The 19,755-nt window shown below is 58.8% G+C and overlaps 1 protein-coding gene across 2 annotated transcripts in view; it reads left to right on the forward strand.

Moving 5' to 3' along the window:
* COL20A1 (collagen type XX alpha 1 chain) overlaps positions 1 to 19,755 on the forward strand; it is a 41,487-nt gene that overhangs the window by 6,002 nt on the left and 15,730 nt on the right. The window contains exons 2-19 of one of the 2 annotated variants that reach the window (XM_023183262.1): positions 868 to 959; positions 3,749 to 3,859; positions 10,384 to 10,527; positions 10,825 to 10,983; positions 12,153 to 12,311; positions 12,634 to 12,753; positions 13,213 to 13,377; positions 13,990 to 14,154; positions 14,415 to 14,572; positions 15,041 to 15,170; positions 16,052 to 16,197; positions 16,281 to 16,404; positions 16,573 to 16,712; positions 17,088 to 17,217; positions 17,456 to 17,598; positions 17,795 to 17,927; positions 18,655 to 18,803; positions 18,981 to 19,110. In XM_023183262.1, the coding sequence (XP_023039030.1) occupies positions 878 to 959; positions 3,749 to 3,859; positions 10,384 to 10,527; positions 10,825 to 10,983; positions 12,153 to 12,311; positions 12,634 to 12,753; positions 13,213 to 13,377; positions 13,990 to 14,154; positions 14,415 to 14,572; positions 15,041 to 15,170; positions 16,052 to 16,197; positions 16,281 to 16,404; positions 16,573 to 16,712; positions 17,088 to 17,217; positions 17,456 to 17,598; positions 17,795 to 17,927; positions 18,655 to 18,803; positions 18,981 to 19,110 (2,488 nt within the window). In that variant the 5' untranslated portion in view covers positions 868 to 877. Of the gene's footprint in view, positions 1 to 867; positions 960 to 3,748; positions 3,860 to 10,383; positions 10,528 to 10,824; positions 10,988 to 12,152; positions 12,312 to 12,633; positions 12,754 to 13,212; positions 13,378 to 13,989; positions 14,155 to 14,414; positions 14,573 to 15,040; positions 15,171 to 16,051; positions 16,198 to 16,280; positions 16,405 to 16,572; positions 16,713 to 17,087; positions 17,218 to 17,455; positions 17,599 to 17,794; positions 17,928 to 18,654; positions 18,804 to 18,980; positions 19,111 to 19,755 lie in introns of those variants that run through there. The other variant, XM_023183263.1, reaches the window with a different exon arrangement.

A 19,755-nucleotide genomic window follows, 5' to 3' on the forward strand; every position in this document is an offset into this window, starting at 1 on the left:
GGGGGGGAATGGAGTGCAGGAGAACCCGCAGTGTTTCTCCTTCGGCCTTGGGTATGGTGGCAGGTGGAGGACTCGGGCCTGGCAGCTGACAGGCACCCCACATCTCCGAATGGCACCTCTGGGCACTGGTCCCTGGCCTCTGAGTCCCCCTCAGCTGCTCCTCAGAGCACCATAAATCCAACCTCCATTCCCAGCCCCTCTGAGCAGGCCCAGCCTGGTTTTCCCTGGCCCTCCTTGTAGCCCACTCAGCTTCCAGTGGCCCTGGCCGCCTCCCTGTCTCGGCCTCAGAGCGGCGTGCCCATGGCGCACACACCCTGCATCCCCGGCTGGCGTCCTCCAGACCCACCTGCTCCCCACTCCTGCTTGGGCAGCTCTCACTCTCCTCCACAGGTCTTTGGTAACCCTTCCGCCTCCAGGGCGACACTGGGGCCACAGGGACTCCATGTGTTCAGCAATCAGACATGGCCTGGAAAGCTCGCGCGTGGCCTCAGCCCTCCCCAGCCCTGAGGAGCCCCAGGAGCAGGAGGCCCTGTGCCCGTCCCAGCCACCCCTGCACTGGGCTTGGGGACACCTGGAGGCTGGGGGTCCTGTTGTCACTCAGAACAGCCCCCAGTGGTGTCAATGCCAAGAGGAAGGAGGGAGTGGGAGGCAGACCCAGCTCCAGCCTTGGGTCCTTGAGTTTTAGGCAGCTGGGAGGTATCCTCTAGACAGCAGGCTGCAGGCCTCTGGTCCCCACACGTGAGGAGTGGAGCCTGGTGTGGGCTCCGCCTGCCTGGCCTTCGAGGATGTGGAGAAGCTCTGGTGTTGTGGTCAGGTAGGGGACAGACCCGGGAATGGCTGAATGGCATGGCCTCTTCCCCTCCACAGCCCGAGCACCATGAGCTCCCGAGCCCCTGCACACCTCGGCCTCTGCCTCTGGCTGTGGCTGAGCACCACCCTGGGAAGAGAGCCAGGACAAGGTAAGGACACTGGCAGTGGATCCCTGCTTGCCCCCAGGCCACGGCTGCCCCACCAGTGCCCACCCGGACGGACGAGCCCTCCGCCCCTGCGCCCGGCCTTCCTTATAAGTTGAATGCCTGCTGAATTCAGAGCAGCTCCCACGACAAAGGGAAGAGGATGGGACGGACGGGAGGGAGTGTGTGCTCCCGCCAAACCCTCAGCCTCGCCTTGGGAACGCGCCTGTGTGTTTAGTTCTGTTATATCAATGCTTGGCTGGGAGTTATTCCACGAACACCTTTTGGAGCAGTCTCCAGGAAGCAGGAGGCTGGGGTGAAGATGGGGCCGCCTTCTCTCCTGCCTGCTTCCCACCGGCGCCTCCCACTGGTTTTTTGGGCACATAGCCCTCTGGCTTCTCCCATTGAGGCACCCGCATTTCCACACAGCACCCCCTCCTCCGTGCACATCCCTGGGTGACCGCACCACAAGCACCACGTCCTCAGAAGGCCCCTCCAGTCTGGCTGTTACTGGTTGGGGCGTTTGGGTAACGTAGGGCACCGCCCATGGCAGCAAAAGGAAATGTCAGAGGTGCTGTGGGCTCACCTGTCTGAGCAGCTTCTTCCTCCCGTTGAGAAATGTGGGTTTAGATTGATTCTAGGAAGGTGAATCTCTGTGTCTGTGGAGAAGGCTTTGGGCCTCGGCCATGCTGTAAACTTGTTCCTGGGCTGGGCCAACGCGGCCCCTCCGGGCACCTGCAAGCTCCTGGGAGGTTTTGGGCTCCCACTGAGTGATGGTTTTATTCCGCTGGGGTGAAAAGCAGGAGGCGGCAGCTCCCCCTTCTAATGTGCATTTAAAGGACCACCACCAGGGCCTGACAGGCCGGGCAAGGGAGCCTGCACGTGTCGCTGCCGTTGCAGAGGGGCAGGTGAGATGCAGGAGCCCAGGTCTAACATGCTTCCGGATTTCATGGCTTCTCTTGCATGCTGAGGTGCCCAGTTTGCCCTGCACGCAGGCAGCAGGCTGTTGCGTGAGCAGGTGCCTTCGTCCCCTCAGCTCAGGCAGGGTAACCCTGCCCTGGGGCCAGTGGAGGCTGAGATTTCAGTTTGAGAGAAGCTTCCACTGTCAATTTGAGACAAATCAGTAAGTGGTTCTACAGAAACAACTTGAGTTTAGGCAAATCTAGTTCTGTCTAGTTCAGGATTCAGCACGATGGAGCCGCCCCTCACAACAGTCTTTCAGGGGCCATTGAGTCCCTGAGGACAGCCAGGTGGGCTGGGGGCACTGAGTCCAGCCCAGGACGGGTGGGAGCCAACACGCTGGGGCAGCCCTTCCCAGGATGGCCGCAGTGCGGCCACAGTCCAGGGAGGGGAGCGTGGTCCTGGGTGGGGCTCTTCCCACCAGCCGCTGTCTGCCCAGCACGCTGCTCAGGCCCCAATAGGACTGTCCCCCAGCAGGGAGCTGGGGAAGGGCTCCCTGACATTCTCAGGCAGAGTGGAGCAACACAAGGCTCTTCACAAGCAGGGGCTGTGGGAGGGGCCCCGCTCACAGCTGGCCTTCAGAGCCCCCTTCTCATCCCCCACACATTCCTGCCTCAGCCCCATCCGGAGACCCGGCCCAGCTGCTGACCGCTCTGAATCGGTCGTTGTGTCTGCCCCAAGTGCACCCCAGCCCCTGCCCTTCCCCCTGAGCCCCAGCTTTCCGGGGGGCAGCCCAAAGAAGCCCATCTCTGTCCCCGTTTTCCAAAAATAGCTGCCCCTACTGCAGAGCCCCGGAAGCTTCCAGGGGCACCAACCCTCTCCAGAGCTCCAGGAGGTTGGCCAGGCCCCTGCCGCCCCCTCCTCCTCTCAGATGGCCTGGACACCCATCCCCCACCGTGGTAGGCAGCCCTGTTTTGGGAGTGCGGACACACACACGTGCCAATGTGCACGCACTTCCAGTGTGGGATTCTGCACCCACACTCCCCACTGAGGGGGCACGTGCATCTGGCAGTGACCTCGGCAGCGAGGGGTCTGCAGCTTGCATGGTCACTTGTCCCGGGACCCAGCTCAGGGGACTCAGCTTAGGGGCCCCAGCCCAGGGACTCAGCCCAGAGGACTCAGCTCAGGGGACTCAACCCGGGACTCAGCCCAAGGGCCCCAGCTGAGGGGAATCAGCCCGAGGGCACCAGCTCAGGGGACTCAGCCCAGGGGACTCAGCTCAGGGGACTCAGCCCAGGACTCAGCCCGAGGGCCCCAGCTGAGGGGACTCACCTCAGGGGTCCCAGCTCAGGGGACTCAGCCCAGGAGACTCAGCTCAGGGGTCCCAGCTCAGGGGGCTCAGCCCAGGACTCAGCCCAAGGGCCCCAGCTCAGGGGACTCAGCCCAGGGGACTCAGCCCAGGGGACTCAGCTCAGGGCCCCAGGCGCATTGCCAGCTGCTGTGTTGGCTCAGGGCCTCCGGTCACCAGTGGGGCAGTTGCTGCCCTCCCAGACGTGGGCCTGAGCCTCTTCCTGGTGGGAGGAACCCCGGGGAGTGAGGCCGGGTCCTCCCTGGGTGGGACTGGACTCCCTCTCACCGAAGCTACCGGGGTGGCCCTGTCACTGCGGACCCCGGGGAGGGCCGGGTTCTCCTCAGTACCCAGGCGAGGCCTCGTCTCCCCAAGTGGGGCTGAGTCCCCCTCAGACACCCTGGGTGGGCTGTGTCTCTTTGGGGTCCCCCGGGATAGGACTGTGTCCCTCCCACACGCCGAGGGCAGGATGCCTGTAACCCCCACAGTTGGTTAGGTGGCTGGGGAGGCCGGGTCAGTCCTGACCACTTATGTCCTGTTTCTGTAGCAAGTGGCCACCTGAGGCTGACTGTGCTGCCTGAGGACCGGCTGCAGATGAAGTGGAGAGAGTCGGAGGGGAGCGGCCTCGGCTACCTGGTGCAGGTTCAGCCCATGGCAGGTGAGGACCTGCGCACTCCCAGGCCCCCGTCCCCGTTAGCACATGCTGAGGACGGTTAGTGTGGTGGCCACAGCCACCGCTCAGGCCCACGGCGTCCCTCCCACCAGCCCGTTCGTGTGAGCACCTCTCTGGCCTCAGTGTCTGCTGTCCCCACATTCCTTTCCCCCGTCATGTATGACACGGAACAGGGAATGTGGCTCCTCTGTCCCGGGCATGCAGCCCCTGCAGAAGGCATTTAGTACATACTTTTACTTTTTTTAATTTTTAATTTTAATTTTTAATTTTTTTAAAGACAGGGTTTTGCTCTGTTGCCCAGACTGGAGTGCAGTGGTGCGATCACAGCTCCCTGCAGCCTCAATCTCCCAAGCTCAGGAGATCCGCCCACCTCAGCCTCCCAAGTAGCTGGGAGTACAGACGCATGCCACCACTCCTGGCTGATTTTTGTATTTTTTGTAGAGAAGGGGTTTCACCACGTTACCCAGGCTAGTCTTGAACTGGACTCAGGTGATCTGCCTGCCTCAGCCTCCCACAGTGCTGGGATTACAGGCATGAACCACCACGCCCGGTCTGTATTTTTTAAATAAATGACTCCCTCCTCAGAACGAGTCTCAGCAACTCAGGGGCATTCAGAACAGCCTGGACTCTGCACAGCGAACCCCAGAAGCACCTGCTCCCCACGTGTGAATCCTTGTTTACAGGAGCAGGGCCTTGAGGACACCTTTTCAGGGAACCCTGTTCCTAGAGCACAGAACAGCCCTAACCTGACGATGGGTGCTAATTTTAAAGCTTTTCAAAACTCAGATAGAAAAGCGCACAGGCGTAAATGCTAATTGTATGAGTCAGCACAGTGGGGCGGCCAACACAAACCCCTCCTGGGGTGGAAAAAGACCGTCCCGGGTGCCCTTCCCAACGTCCACCCTCCCCTGCTCCCCGGACGGCCGCCTCCGACAGCAGAGACTGGTTTGCCTGTTTCAGAACGTTCTCTAAGTGTAATCACACTGTGGTGACTCCCTCGTGTCTGTGTCTTTGGTGGGCATTTTGTGAGGTTCACCCGTGGTGTGTAACAGCCATACAGTTTTCTTTGCTGTATAGTATTCCCCTGTGTGATTTGTTCTGCTGTTGACGGACGTGTGGCTTGTGTCCAGGTTGGCTGTCGTGTAGACGCCGTGTGAGGGATCGTGGTCCGTACGCATGTTGTTCTGGGTGTAAACCCAAGAGAGGAAGCACCCCAGCGTGTGCATGTTTTCAGCGTCAGTAGAAAACGTTGAACTGTTTTCCAAAGGGGTCGTGCTGGTGTCTACTCCCATCACAGCATGTGATCGCTTCCGGTACATGACGCCCTTGGCAACCAATGCTTGGCAGCGGGACTTGAGCTGCTCTGGTGGGTGTTCAGTGGTATCCTGTGTTTCTTTATTGAGCTGTAATTTACATGCAGAAATATTCACCCTTTTGTGAATAGCTCTGTGAGTTTTATTTATCACATGAATTCAGTCCTGTAACCACTGTCACAACTGATGCAGAGGACAGTTCTCTCACCCCAAGGTCAGCCCTTAGCCCAGTGCTCCATAACCACTGAGCTGTTTCCTGTCGTTCTGCCTTTTCCAGATAGATGTGCCTTATCAGGTTAAGTCGTGTTCTGTTCCTACTTAGGCTGAGTTTTTACCAAGAGAATGCATTATTTTTTCCAAATTCTTTCTTCAGTGAGGTGGTTATTTTCTCATTTATTTGATTAATGTAGTAAATTACAGTAGTCGATTTTTTCAATATTAAACATAACATATATATATATATATATATATCTTAAGAGACAGGGTCTCGCTCTGTCCCCCAGGCTGGAGTGCACAGTGCAGTGGCACAGTCATAGCTCACTGCAGCCTCCATCTCCTAGCCTCAAGCCATCTTCTCACCTTGGTCTCCTAAAGTGCTGGGATTACAGGGGTGAGCCACTGTGCCTGGCCTATCCCCTTTTATATATTATTAAATCAATTTGCAAATATTTCATCTAAGATTTTTGTTGTTGTTGTTTGAGATGGAGTCTCACTCTGTTGCCCAGGTTGGAGTGCAATGGTGTGATCTCAGCTCACTGCAAGCTCCGCCTCCCGGGTTCAAGCAATTCTCCTGTCTCAGCCTCCTGAGTGGCTGGGATTACAGGTGCCCGCCATCACGCCCGGCTAATTTTTGTATTTTTAGTAGAAAATAGGCAGACCAACCAAGCCAAAATGTGTTTTATTAAAAGACTAATAAAGTAGATAAACTTCCAGATTGCCTTTTGAAAGCAGAGAGAACATTCAATCAATAACGGGAAAGAAAAGGCTGCTGTAACTACAGAGTCGTTGGGATAATATGAGAAACGCTATGCCAATTAATCAGGAAATTTATATAAAATACAAATTCCTATTTAAAAAACTAACTTACCAAAACTGACCAAAAAAATTAGGAAATCTGAGTAGTCCTATGTCTGCTGAGGAGATTGAATCAATCATGTAAAGTGTTCACACACACACACACACACACACACACACACACACACACAAAACACCAGCGAATTCTAGCAAACATTTAAGGAAAAAAATACCACCATTACACAAACTTTTCCAGAAAACAGAATAAGAGGAATCCTTCCCCACCTCATCTTATGAGGTATAAAGCTGATACCAAAAGGACTTTATAAGAAAGGGTAGTTATTGGTCAATATTCCCTCATGAATATAAGTATACAAATCTTAGATGGGTTGGGTGCGGTAGCTCATGCCTGTAATCCCAGCACTTTGGGAGGCCGAGGTGGGCGGATCATGAGGTCAGGAGTTCAAGACCAGCCTGGCCAACATAGCGAAACCCCGTCTCTACTTAGCTGGGTGTGGTGGCACACACCTTTCATCCCAGCTGCTTGGAAGACTGAGGAAGGACAATCACTTGAACCCGGGAGGTGGAGGTTGCAGTGAGCCGAGATGGTGCCACTGCGCTCCAGTCTGGGCGACAGAGTGAGACTCCGTCTCAAAAAAAAAACCAAAAAATCTCACTTTATGGTCCCGCATATAATCCATTTTGGTCAGTATTCCATGTGACTTTGAAAATATATGCAATTTGCAGTTGTTGGGTAGAGTTTTCTAATGTTCCAGTTAAGTTATTTACCTTATTTTTCAGATTTTTTATATAGTTACTATGTTTGGGGTCTACTTATCCTGCTACTGAAAAAGTATTTCAAATCTCCATTGTGATTGTAGATACATCTTTCTTGTAGTTGTCTTACTGTTCTTTGCTTTGTGCATGAGGCTCTGTTATTGGGTTCATACAAACTTAGAATGATTGTATCTTCCTGGTAAGTTGACCCTTTTCCATTTTGAAGTGCTCTTCATTCTCTCTCTAGTGCTGTTTTGTTTTCCTTATATCTTACTTGTTGTGATGGTCCTATTGCTTCACCAGGTAGTGTTTGCATTAAACCTCTTTTCTCCTTCTCTTACTGTTAACCATTCTCCAGCCTTTCATTTTAGATGTGTCTTCTAAGCAGCATATAATTGGGTATGGTTTTCATCCAGTGTGATAGTCTTTGTCTTTTTATTGGAAGATTTTTCTATTTATATTTAATGAAATTAATGATCTGAGTTTATATCTATAATCTTCCCTTTTTATTACACTTGTTATAAATTTTTGTTGTCTGCTTTCTTGTCTTTGTTTGAACTGATTTTTTAATGGAAAAATTTAAACATGCAGAAGAAGAGACTGTAGTGTAATGAAGCCTCATGTTTTCGTGACGTAGCTTTCAGCAGTTACCAGTGTGTGGCCAATCTTGTTTTGTGTCGCTCACCTCAACCCACCTCTACGTTCTATATTATCTGAAAGCAAATCTCAGACATCATATAATCCTGTCTATAAATATTTCAGTATGTTTCTCTAAAAGAAAAGACTCAAACATAACCCCAATACCATGAGCAGCTCCCAAACTTAAAATGTTTAGGCGCTATCATTGAATATTTAGTTGTGTTGAGTTTTCTAACTTGATGCATGTCACTTATTTATTTATTTATTGAGATGGAGTCTCGCTCTGTCACCCAGGCTGGAGTGCAGTGGCATGATCTTAGCTCACTGCAGCCTCCTGCTTCCAGGTTCAAGAGATTCTCCTGCCTCAGCCTCCCAAGTAGCTGGGATTACAGGCGCATGACACCACGCCCAGCTAATTTTGGTATTTTTAGTAGAGACAGGGTTTCTCCATGTTGGCCAAGCTGGTCTCGAACTCCTGACCTCAGGTGTTCCACCAGCCTCGGTCTCCCGAACGAAGTGCTGGGATTCCAGGCATGAGCCACTGCACCTGGCCTTGACGCGTGTGTTTTACAATTGATTTGTCTGAATTGGGATGTGAACAGAGTCTGCAGAATGTGTTTGGTTCCTGTGTCTTAAGCAATTTTTAATCTAAAACAGTTTTCTCCTCTCCGTTTTCCTTGACATTTATTTGTAGAAGAAGAAACAAGATTGTTCTGTCAAACTTCCCACTTTCTTCTCTTGCCAGTGGCATCTTTGGGGAGCCATTTAGCTCGCTCCTTCCTCTCTCCACCCTGTCTCCCATAGACTGGCAGTTAGATGCTGGAAGTTTGGCAGAGGCAAATTTGATTATGTTTGTTAAGAATTCTTTATCAGTGGTGCCGTGTTATTCCTACGTCACCACAGCTGGCAGTACATAATGTCTGGTGTGTCTTGTGAAGTTAAGATTCTTCAGTAGGTATGGGGTGAGTCTTCCCTGATGCCATCAACTTGGTGATTCTATGCCGTTTACCCTTCAAGTAACCACGCTAGCGACCACAGCATGCAGTCTTGATTTATCAGTATATGATATACATGATGGTTGTCTCGGCTGTCCCCAGGCAATGCTAGGACTTTAGAACATCACAATAACATTTATCCCATTTTCAGGCACCTTATTTATTGATTTTTGAGATGGGGTCTCACTATACTGCCCAGGCTGGACTCAAACTCCTGGGCTCAAGTGATCCTCCCACCTCAGCCTCCCAAGTAGATGGGATTACGGGCATGCCGTGCTTTTAAAATTGTATATTTATATTAAATGTCATAAAACTTATTCATGATTGTCATTGCTTGTTAATCACATGTTTGTGCAGGAAGCTTGGGAATATGACAGACCTGGGCTGCTATGCCACTTCTCCTGTGGAGTAGCTGTGTGATTGGTCCTTTGTGCCTCAGTTTTCCTATCTAAAAGATGGGTGTAATGGGGCTGTGAAGATTATGAGGCTTGATACCTGTGAAATTCTTAGGATACTGCCAGAAACACAGTGAAAACTCAATAACAGTTAGCTATTGATGGTAATGACAACACCCCTGCCTCCTATTTGCTCAGCCGAGAGCAGAGGGTCCTCCCTGGCTGGTCACTCCCTGGCGCAGGGCTGGGTAGGGCTGTGGGGAGCTGCTCATCACGCAGGGAGGATGGTGTCAATTTTCTTTCCAGGTGTGCAGGTGCAGGCTCCTCCCTCCCTTCCTCCCTCCAGGTGTGCAGGTGCGAGTTCTCCCTCCTTTTTTCCCCCAGGTGGGCAGGTGTGGGTTCCTCCCTCCCTTCTACCCTCCAGTTGTGCAGGTGTGGGTTCCTCCCTCCTCTTCTTCCTCCAGTTGTGCAGGTGTGGGTTCCTCCCTCCTCTTCTTCCCCCAGGTGTATAGGTATGGGTTCCTCCCTCCCTACCACCCTCCAGGTGTGCAGGTGCGGGTTCCCCCATCCTCTTCTCCCCCTAGTTGTGCAGGCGCGCATTCCTCCCTCCTGTTCTCCCTCCAGGTGTGCAGGTGCCGGTTCCTTCCTCCTCTTCTCCCCCCAGGTGTGCAGGTGCGGGTTCCTCCTTCCTCTTCTCCCCCCAGGTGTGCAGGTGCAGGTTCCTCCCTCCTTTGCTCCCTCATCTTAGCATTTGAGACCCAGAGAATCACCCAGTGCCCAAAGTGCCTCTTTAGGTCTGACTGCTACCTCCTGAGTGCTATTTCAAGGCCATTTCTTCTTGCTCTTTCCTCTGAGAATATGACAGTGTCCCCTTTGGAATCATTTGTTTGCTTTTCACACTTGAAATCCAGCCCTAACTTTAGAATCATGGAGTCACACAGCAGAAAATACTTGCGGCTGGTCGGTCTGCGCGGCCCACAGGGTGGGAGCCTGTGGGAGTGGGTAGGGCCCTGGCCCCAGACTCTTCCTTCTTGGACCTGGCCCCTCCGGTCATCATCCCATCCCTGGGGGCACCATCTTCATACCTTGACAGTGTCTCTGAGGGTTGATGGGTTCTCACCTCACCATGTGACGGATTCCTCTAGGGGGTTTAGTAAGTGACATCTTCTTTTTTACTGCCCCAAGACCCATTCCCTCTCACATTGTTACCCAGGAGCCTATGTCCCTTGCATCAGACCCTCTCCCTTTCTCTCTCCCTGGCCTCAAGGGGAGGAGCTGGGGTGGGGGGGAGGAGCCAAGAGGGTTTCACTTCCCACCATGACAGATGCACACGTGTGCCCACCTTGGCCTCTAAAGCTCTCCCCACTCCCACCCAGGGGACTCGGAACAGGAGGTGATACTGACCACCAAGACCCCTAAGGCCACAGTGGGGGGCCTGAGCCCCTCCAAGGGCTACACCTTGCAGATCTTCGAGCTCACTGGCTCTGGGCGCTTCCTGCTGGCTCGGAGGGAGTTTGTGAGTAAGTCCACCGGGTACTGCCAACTGGGTACACCCTCCTCCAGGCTGGGGTCCTACCCTCCTCCAGGCTGCGTTCCAGCCCCAGGGGTGGGTGTGTGTGAAGCAGCTCTGGGCTGGGCTAGGGCCAGGTTCAAGTCCTGACTCACCAGCGAGGCTGCCTTGCCCCTGACGTCTTTGCCGCCCAGGGTCCTGGGCCCTCAGCACCTGCACACGCGCCCTTGAGGGAGTGTGTGTGCAGCTACCCCAGTGGACCAGGCCCTCCGCTCCCACCCTGATGGCCCTTGGTTTCTCCCTGCAGTTGAGGATCTGAAGAGTAGCTCCTTGGACAGGAACAACCAGAGACCTCTCAGCTCTGGAGCCCTGGAGCCCACCCCCTCCCTCATGGGGAGCCCAGACCCAGAGCAGGCTTCCGAGCCCCAAGTTGCCTTCGCGCCAAGCCGGGATCCGCCCATTCCCGGTGGGTCAGAGTGGAGGGAGAGGAAGTCTCCGGGGAGGGAGTGACCTTTGGTTTCCCACCATGAGGCCTCATGTCTGACCACACACTCTCTAGCTTTAACTTAAGGCTGTCACGTTCCCAGGTTCACTCAAGCCAGGCCACTGGGAGCAGGTGGTCCCACTACCTCTGACCCCTTTGGGAACCTCCAGCCTGGGTCTAGGGGTGGTGAGAGGGTTGGGTCATGCTCTGCCAAGAGTGGGATCAGGAGCAGAGCTGGTCCGGGGGCCCCGGAGGGAGGGCCCTGCCCAGCCGGCCGCAGGTGTGGGGAGGCAGGATCACACCAGGACAGAAGAGAAGCCGGGTAAGGGGTAGGCACAGACAGGGGAAGTGCACTGTGTCTGCCCACAAGGCCCCTGCAGGTGGGGCCGGGCTTCCCCATGGAACTGGGAGGGCCTGGCTTTGTCTCCTCCATCAGATTGGGGTCCTCAGAGGCAGGATTCTGCCTCCCCAGTCAGACTTGGAACTGAAGGAATTGTCCACCTCCTTAGCCTTGGACACATCCCTCCAGAGGTCCTCGGGTCCAGTGCTGTCCTCCCCCAGAGCAGCTGGGGCTCTTCGGTCGCCCCACGGGGGGCTCCACCGTGATGGCTGCTGGCCTCGTTCAGGCATTTCCCCAGGGATCCGGCCCGGCTCTGCAGCCCGCCCCACCGGGCACTGTCCCTGTGAGACTCTGGGGAGCGCCAGGCCGGGGGTGGGGGCTTTGTCCCCACAGCACCGCCAGGGCAGTGCTCACGGTGGTTCTGCTGGAGCTGTCTGCAGGGCCCACCCTCCCCTCCTCGTCCAGTTTGCACCCAGTGGGCCTCTGGGCCTGGTGTCTGGGCGGGCAGCGAAGGCCGGCTCCCGTGCAGATAGCCCCGTGCAGCCGTGGGGGACAGAGGTGCCCGAGCACCAGGCTGCCTCACGTTAGTGGTGGCCGGACTGTGCAGCCATGCCGGTGTGGGGCTGTCTAGTCTGGTGAGGCCTGAGGGTCTTGGAGTCCTTTCCCTGATACCTGGCCCAGCCTGCCTCACTCTTGTGGCTGGAGCCCCAGGGAAGGTGATCTGGGGGCTGGGGCCAGGTCGGGAGCCGTTTGGGGGTCTTGGACCAGGGATGGGCTTCACCTAACACCTCACCCACTCCCACCACCCCAGCCAGCCCCCAGTTCCGCTGCCTACCCCCTGTGCCTGCTGACATGGTCTTCCTGGTGGACGGGTCCTGGAGCATTGGGCACAGTCACTTCCAGCAGGTCAAGGACTTCCTGGCCAGCGTCATTGCACCCTTTGAAATCGGGCCGGATAAGGTCCAAGTAGGTGGGTGCTGGCCCGGCCCGCCTCTTGTCCCCCCCGGGCGTGGTCCCCACAGCTCTGACTGCCGGCGGAGGCTGTGACCTCTGGGGGTCCCCACACCAGCCAGGGCTCCCACCTTGTGGGGTGGGACACCTTCTCCACTTGGGGTGTTCTGGGGACGCTCTGTGTGGGGGCCCTGACTCTGCAAGCGTACTCTCTCTGGGGACTGGCTACTGTGGCCGGGGACACCGCAGAGGCACGTGCAGCTCTCAGGTGTGCCCTGTGCCAGCTCCCTGGGCCCCTCAGCATTGGAAACTCAGCCCGTGGCCACGCCCCTGCTCCCCAGGCCTGACTCAGTACAGTGGCGATGCCCAGACTGAGTGGAACCTGAACTCCTTCGGCACCAAGGAGCAGGTGCTGGCAGCTGTGCACCGCCTCCGCTACAAGGGGGGGAACACGTTCACAGGTACGGCCCAGGCCGCCCCTCCCTCCATCCTGAGGGCGGACCTCCTTCTGCCGCCCTCCCAGACCCTGGGAGCGTGTGTGTAAATGGAGCTCTCAGTGGTGTGGACCTGAGCCCTGTTCACACCTTTATGAAGGGCAGAGTCACCCCCTTGTTTACCTTGGGCGAAAACGAGGGCCCATGTCCAGCACGTGGCTCCTCTGTTCCGTGGCAGCTGTGGCTGGGTCCACACCCAGCCCAGTCGGGGTGCTCACCTTGCAGGTAGGATCTGGCTGGGGAACTTGGGGTGCCACTTGGGGCCCCTCCACAGGCAGACCCTCCCTGCTCCCTCAGGCTGCCACCTGGCCTCCTGGCACCCTGCAAGGGAAGGAGAGGAGCATCTCTGCTATCTGGTTGCTGCCAGCCGAGCACCAGGAGGGGATGCTGGCAGCTGCCTGTCACTTTATTCTTGCTGCTCCCAAGGCCTCGCCCTGACCCACGTGCTGGGGCAGAACCTGCAGCCGGCGGCCGGCCTCCGTCCAGAGGCGGCCAAGGTGGTGATTCTGGTGACGGACGGCAAGTCCCAGGACGATGTGCACACTGCTGCCCGTGTCCTCAAGGACCTGGGCGTGAACATCTTTGCTGTGGGTGAGCACTAGGCGGCCCCCCGGCCCTGGGCTGGAGTCTCACCATCGGGTGGGCTTTGGGTCGCAGCTGGGAGCTTGCATCGGGCACCTGGTCCCTGAGCCCCAGCTTCCACATCCGCAACATGGAGCTGCACGCAGAGCTGGGCACTGCCTGGCACTCAGAGGCGACTGTGCCTTTTCAGTCGCCTGCTATTTGGTGCTTTCCGTAGAATCCCCCCCAACCCCACCCCTGTGGCGTGAACCTCCCTGGTGCAATATTCACTGAGCAGCTCCAGCTGCCCCCTCTGGCCACCATCCCTGTGCCTGGCGACTCCTGCCTGCTGTCCCCTGGCGAGGAGCTTCCTGGCACCCTCCAGGGCCTGGGATTCACAGGCGATTCAACTGTCCTGTCGGAGGAAACCCCAGATTCTGAGGCAGGAGTCCTGGGAGCAGAGACCCTTCGATGCCCCCAGCCCCTCAGAAGCTCCTGGCCCGGCACGTGGGTGGCAGGTGGGCCGAGTACAGCCTATAGGCCTCTTCGCTCCTGACCCACTCTCCACAGAGACCTCCACTGCAGGCGGCCCCCTTGGGTGACCCCAGTGCAGGCTGACCTCTCCTCCCTCCTCACAAGCAGGTGTGAAGAACGCCGATGAGGCTGAGCTGAGGCTCCTGGCGTCCCCGCCGCGGGACATCACCGTCCACAGCGTGCTGGGCTTCCCGCAGCTTGCCACGCTGGCCGGCCTGCTCAGCCGCCTCGTCTGCCAGAGGCTGCAGGATGGGGGCCCGCGGCGGGGCCCAGGTGCGGGGCAGGGTCACCCACACAGGCTGCAGCCCCACCTGGCTGCTTTGGGCAGGGGGTAGACGGACGCTGTGGCTCCTGGGTGTTACCTGAGGCCGGTTCCTGTGGCTCTGGGGGTCTCTGCAGCCCCCGCTTACATCTGTCCACAGAGGGGCTGGGGAGCAGCTCTCCTGTCCCTCCCGTGAGTGGCCACCAGGGGGAGCGTGGACACACGGGCTCGTGCGCTGACCACCTGTCCCCCACCCCCACCACTCCAGCAGCAGCGGCTCCAGCCCTGGACACCCTCCCCGCCCCCACCAGCCTGGTCCTGAGCCAGGTGACCTCCTCCAGCATCCACCTGTCCTGGACACCAGCCCCCCGGCTCCCCCTCAAGTATCTGATTGTTTGGCGAGCCTCCAGAGGTGGCACCCCCAGGGAGGTGAGGGGGCCAGCATACAGGGCTTCCCGAGCCGGTCTGCAGCCGTTGTGGGTCTGATGAGCCAAAGGGAGGGCGGGAATAAAGGCCCACAAATGACTGGGTCCAGGCTGAGAAGGGGGCGGTGAGGGGCTGGCAGCCAAGGGACTCACCATGGAGCTGCGTCTGGGAGGCAGCCTGGGGTGGGTGCGTTTTGGTGGCCGAGGAGGTCAGAGCAGGGGTCGTTCCAAAGGTGCTGGGGATAGGTTCAGACTCAGGGCACCTTCTCCCTTTGATGGATCGATCAGTTGATCGATTGTGGTGGGCCTGCCCACACCGTGCCTGGCACTGTTCTGTTGTAGGTACCGGGAGCCCAGGCCTGTGGGAAGTGGGGCACCCGGCGGGCCCCAGCTGAGTTCACACTCCAGCTGACAAGCTCCCCGTCCCCCAGCACCCACCTTCCTGGCTCCGTCGTTGCCCACTCTGTTCCAGGTGGTGGTGGAGGGGCCTGCCACCTCCGCAGAGCTGCACAACCTGACCTCCCGCACGGAGTACCTGGTCTCCGTGTTCCCCATCTACGAGGGCGGGGTTGGCGAGGGCCTGCGGGGCCTGGCGACCACAGGTAGGTGGGACAGAGGCAGTGGCCAGGTTCTGGGTGGGAGGCCCCACTTGTGACCGTCCCTTGGAGCCTGGCACCCCAGGGTAGCATAGCCCTGGATCTTAACCACCCATAGTTGGCACCATGCCCAGCTTGCTGTGTGACCAAGGCCGAGCCACTGGGCCCCTCTGACCCTTGGTGTTCTCTTCTGAACACCAGCTGTACCATTGGTATCATCACCCCAACCATAATCACAACCCATTCTACTCTCTGTCCACAGTGTTCACGGAGTTCCCCACTGCTTGGCCCCTAGCACGTGGCTTAGCTCGCTGGGTTCTTGGACCCCCAGGGACTGCCATGAGCCCATATGTAATAGCTTTCTTGAGATGAAATTTACACACCATACAATCTGACCATTTAAAGTGTACAACTCCAGTGGCTTTGGTATATCCAGAGCTGTCACCCATGGCCACAGTCCATGTTAGATCATTTCATGCCACCCCAGAGGAACCCCTGCACCCCTAAGCACCCGCCCCCCTGCCCCTGCCCCAGCCACCTTCTGTCTCTGGATGTGCCTGTCCCAGATGTTTCCTGCAGGTGGAGTCACAGCGTGTGGCCTTTTGTGTCTGGCTGTTTCCCAAGGCCCCTTTCACCCCCGGAGGCCACATTCCTCCCATGACCTCAAGGCAGATGGCCTTAAACAAAACCTGTGGGGTGGCCTTGTGTCCCCAGAGCTGGAGCCACAAACCTTGGCCCAAGGTGAAGCCTGGGAAGTGCCACTTCGAATCCTGTGCATCTGCCGGGCGGTGGCCGCGCCCACCCGCTCTGGTGTGAGGGTCCTCCCGTGCGTGGGTGTGATCTCTGTGTGGGCTCCCTTCCTAAAGTGCCCCCTCATGGCCCCCCAGCACCTCTGTCTCCGCCCCGGGCGCTGACCCTGGCCGCAGTGACGCCCAGAACTGTCCACCTCACCTGGCAGCCCTCAGCCGGGGCCACCCACTACCTGGTGCGATGCTCACCTGCTTCCTCCAAGGGTGAGGAGGAGGAGCGAGAGGTGAGCTGGGCTGGGGGGTGACGGGAGGCAGAGGAGTGGGGCAGAGCGAGTGGGGGCTGACCTGGGACGTCATGTCTCTGCAGGTGCAGGTGAGGCGGCCCGAGGTGCTGCTGGATGGCCTGGAACCAGGCAGGGACTATGAGGTCTCGGTGCAGAGCCTGCGAGGCCCTGAGAGCAGCGAGGCCCGGGGCATCCGTGCCAGGACCCGTGAGTGCCCCAACCCCGGCTGCCTGCCCGCGGGACAAGTCCCCCTTCTTGTTTCTCAGCCTTCCATGGCATGGGGGACCTCAGGCCCCCTTGGTCCCAGCCACTGCCCTACCCCACCCCTGCGGTGGAGGCCACATGCTGGCCTTGAGGCTCTGCTGTGCTCTGCAGCCATCCTGGCCCCCCCGAGACACCTGGGCTTCTCAGACGTGAGCCACGACGCGGCGCGAGTGATCTGGGAGGGCACCCCAAGGCCTATGCGCCTGGTCAGAGTCACCTATGTCTCCAGCGAGGGTGGACACTCGGGGCAGGTGAGAGCAGAGCCTGTCGGGGGCCCGAGTGTCTTGAGGGACCACAGGGCCCTAAGGCAGGCCTGGGGTAGAGCCAACCATCAAATAACACACTTAAAACCACGGCCGCCACGAGGCACACCAGGGGCACCGGTGTGGGGACACCTGGTATGGGGGCAGATGCGGGTGTGGGGGCTGTGGGGGACCAGGCTGGGGAGGCCCCACCCCAGCCGTCCTGCAGTTCTGTTGCCCTCCCATCCCTCAGGACAAGCCCATTTTCCCAATTTGGGGGGTCATGGGGTAGTCCTGGCCGCAGATGCTGGGCCTGGGTCTCCGCCTCAGCAAGGGCTCCAGGCACTGGCTGGGCCTGCCATGTCGGCCTCCCACCTACTGCAGACAGAGGCTCCTGGGAACGCCACCTCGGCCACACTGGGGCCCCTCTCTTCCTCCACCACCTACACTGTCCGCGTCACCTGCCTCTACCCTGGGGGTGGCTCCTCTACGCTGACCGGCCAGGTCACCACCAGTGAGTGGGGAGAGGTTGGGACTGGGGGCCTGGCGAGGGTTCTGCGTCCTGCCCCGCTGGACAGTTCCCATCAGGTGTTGCGGGTGCCTGCCCTGGGCTGGTGCTGAGCCAGGTGGGGATGGGCACCCGACGGCTGTGATGGGTGGGGGTAGAGGGTGCTCTTGGGTGTGGCTGCCCCTTCTCTGAGGCGCCCAGACTCAGGGGCTGCACGCCCAGCCTGTGTCTCCACTTCCTTCAGAGAAAGTTCCCAGCCCAAGCCAACTGTCCGTGACGGAGCTGCCAGGGGACGCAGTCCAGCTGGCGTGGGTGGCCGCAGCCCCATCTGGCGTGCTTGTCTACCAGATCAAGTGGACGCCCCTGGGAGAGGGGAAGGCTCACGAGGTGGGCAGGGATGGACTTGTCCTTCAGAAGGGCCCCCCCGGGCTCCCAGTCCTGAGGCCCAAGTCCAGGGCTCAGAGCCCTGTGTGTGCCCACCCTGTCTCCCAGAGATGCCTCACTGCCCGTGGCCTGTGCACCAGACCCCCCAGTCTGAGGACTCCACTGTACCTGGTGACCCCTGGGGCTCTCCTCTCCCTAGATCTCTGTCCCAGGGAACCTCGGCACGGCCGTCCTGCCTGGCCTAGGGAGGCACACGGAGTACGACGTCACCATCCTGGCCTACTACAGGGACGGGGCCCGCAGTGACCCCGTGTCCCTCCGCTATACCCCCTGTAGGTGCCCCTGCACTTCCCCTCTGCTGGGTGTTGGGCAGGGATGGCCCAAGGGGACCCCTGACTCACCCGCTCCACAGGCCCAGGACCCCAGGCTCCCAGAACTGCTGGCAGGCCAGCCCTGGAGCCCCTGACCACTGGCCTGGTCACTGGAGTCAGCCCACACGGGGATGTGTTCCCCCAGTGGCCGAGTGCACAAACCACGTCACAGAGTGTCTCGCAGGGCGGGTGCATAAACCATGTAGTGTCTCACGGGGCAGCCCAGGCAGCAGCCCAGGTTGGGGGTATGGTGGGGGCCCTGGCAGGTGGTGTGATGTGGGTGTGGCAGGGGCCCGGCGTGGGCTGTGGCAGGGACACAGTGTCAGCCGTGGCGGGGTGAGGTGTGGGCTGTGGCAGGGGCGTGTTGTGGCATGGCAGTGCAGTGTAGGCGGTGGCAGGTGGTGCAGTGTGGGCCGTGGCAGGTGGCGCAGTGTGGGCCATGGCAGGGGCACAAGTGTGGATGTGCCGGGGTGTGGTGTGGGCTGTGGCAGGGACGTGGTGCGGGCTGTGGCAAGGGGGCGCGGTGTGGGTGTGCCAGGGGTGTGGTGTGGGCTGTGGCAGGGGTGTGGCTTGGTGTGGTGGGGGCATTACACAGAGCAGGGTAGGGGCTGGGCAGCTGGTCCTCTGGCCAGTGGGTGCCTCCTTTCTGGAGGGGCCTGAGCCCCACACAGCCCGTGCTCTCGGCCAGCCACAGTGAACAGGAGCCCCCCCTCCAACGTGGCCCTGGCCTCGGAGACCCCCGACAGCCTGCAGGTCAGCTGGACACCCCCACGTGGCCGCGTGCTCCACTACCGGCTCACCTACGCGCCCGCCTCTGGCTCGGGACCTGAGAAATCCGTGAGTTTTGGTAGAGCCTGAGGCTGCCCCACCTCATGGGGCCTCCTGGAAGGGGCATGGCCACACTGTTTGCAGCGGGCGGCAGCTCTGCCATGGCGGGACACAGGGAGGCAGCTGAGCCGCGTGGACGAACAAAGTTGCCCAGGAAGTGGGACCAGGTGCCCTCCCTTCCCCTAGGTCTCCGTGCCAGGACCCAGGAGCCACGTGACACTCCCCGACCTGCAGGCAGCCACCAAGTACAGGGTCCTGGTCTCAGCTGTCTACGCAGCAGGCAGGAGCGAGGCTGTGTCTGCCACAGGCCAGACAGGTGAGTGGGCACCAAGACCCCAGACCCAGGTAGACCCAGACTCTGGCAGGCCCTAGCTCCCAGCCCCAGCCAGGCCGTAGACGCCAGACCCTGCCAGCTCCAGACTCATCCAACCCCAGACCCAGTGGACCCCAGACCCAGTTGACCCCAGGGATCACAGGCAGGCAGGGGTCCCGGGGGGCTGGAGATGCCTGGTCCCAGGCTGGCCCTGCCTGGATTCTCCAGGGACGAGGACGTGGCCACAGTTGCCTGGGGTCTTCCACGGTGGGAGCCACTGTTGCTGGTTTTTTGTCTCTTGCTGGTTTCCTGGAGAACCACAGGTGCAGGGCAAGGGCTCTCAGAGGCATCCAGCTCAACCTACCAGCTTCCCTCTGGGGGAACCTCCCTGTTGTGGGGTCTTCCAGCCTTGGCTTGCCTGCCCTTGGGGTCGCAGTCCTCACTGCTTCATGGGACAGCTGCCCTGGCAAGGCGGCCTTCCCATGGGAGGGGAGAGCGGCTTCTCCTGTCGGGGGTGCTCCTTCCTGCCTTCTCTGCCCATGAAGGGTTCTGAGCACCTGCCATAAAGCAAGCCCATGTCCCGAGGCCCCCAGGACACACATGCCCCCAGCCTGCCCGCACAGCAGGCATCTCCCTGCCCCCAGGACA

This window comes from Piliocolobus tephrosceles, chromosome 20, assembly GCF_002776525.5.
Source record: "Piliocolobus tephrosceles isolate RC106 chromosome 20, ASM277652v3, whole genome shotgun sequence".
Classification (NCBI taxonomy): Eukaryota; Metazoa; Chordata; class Mammalia; order Primates; family Cercopithecidae; genus Piliocolobus; species Piliocolobus tephrosceles.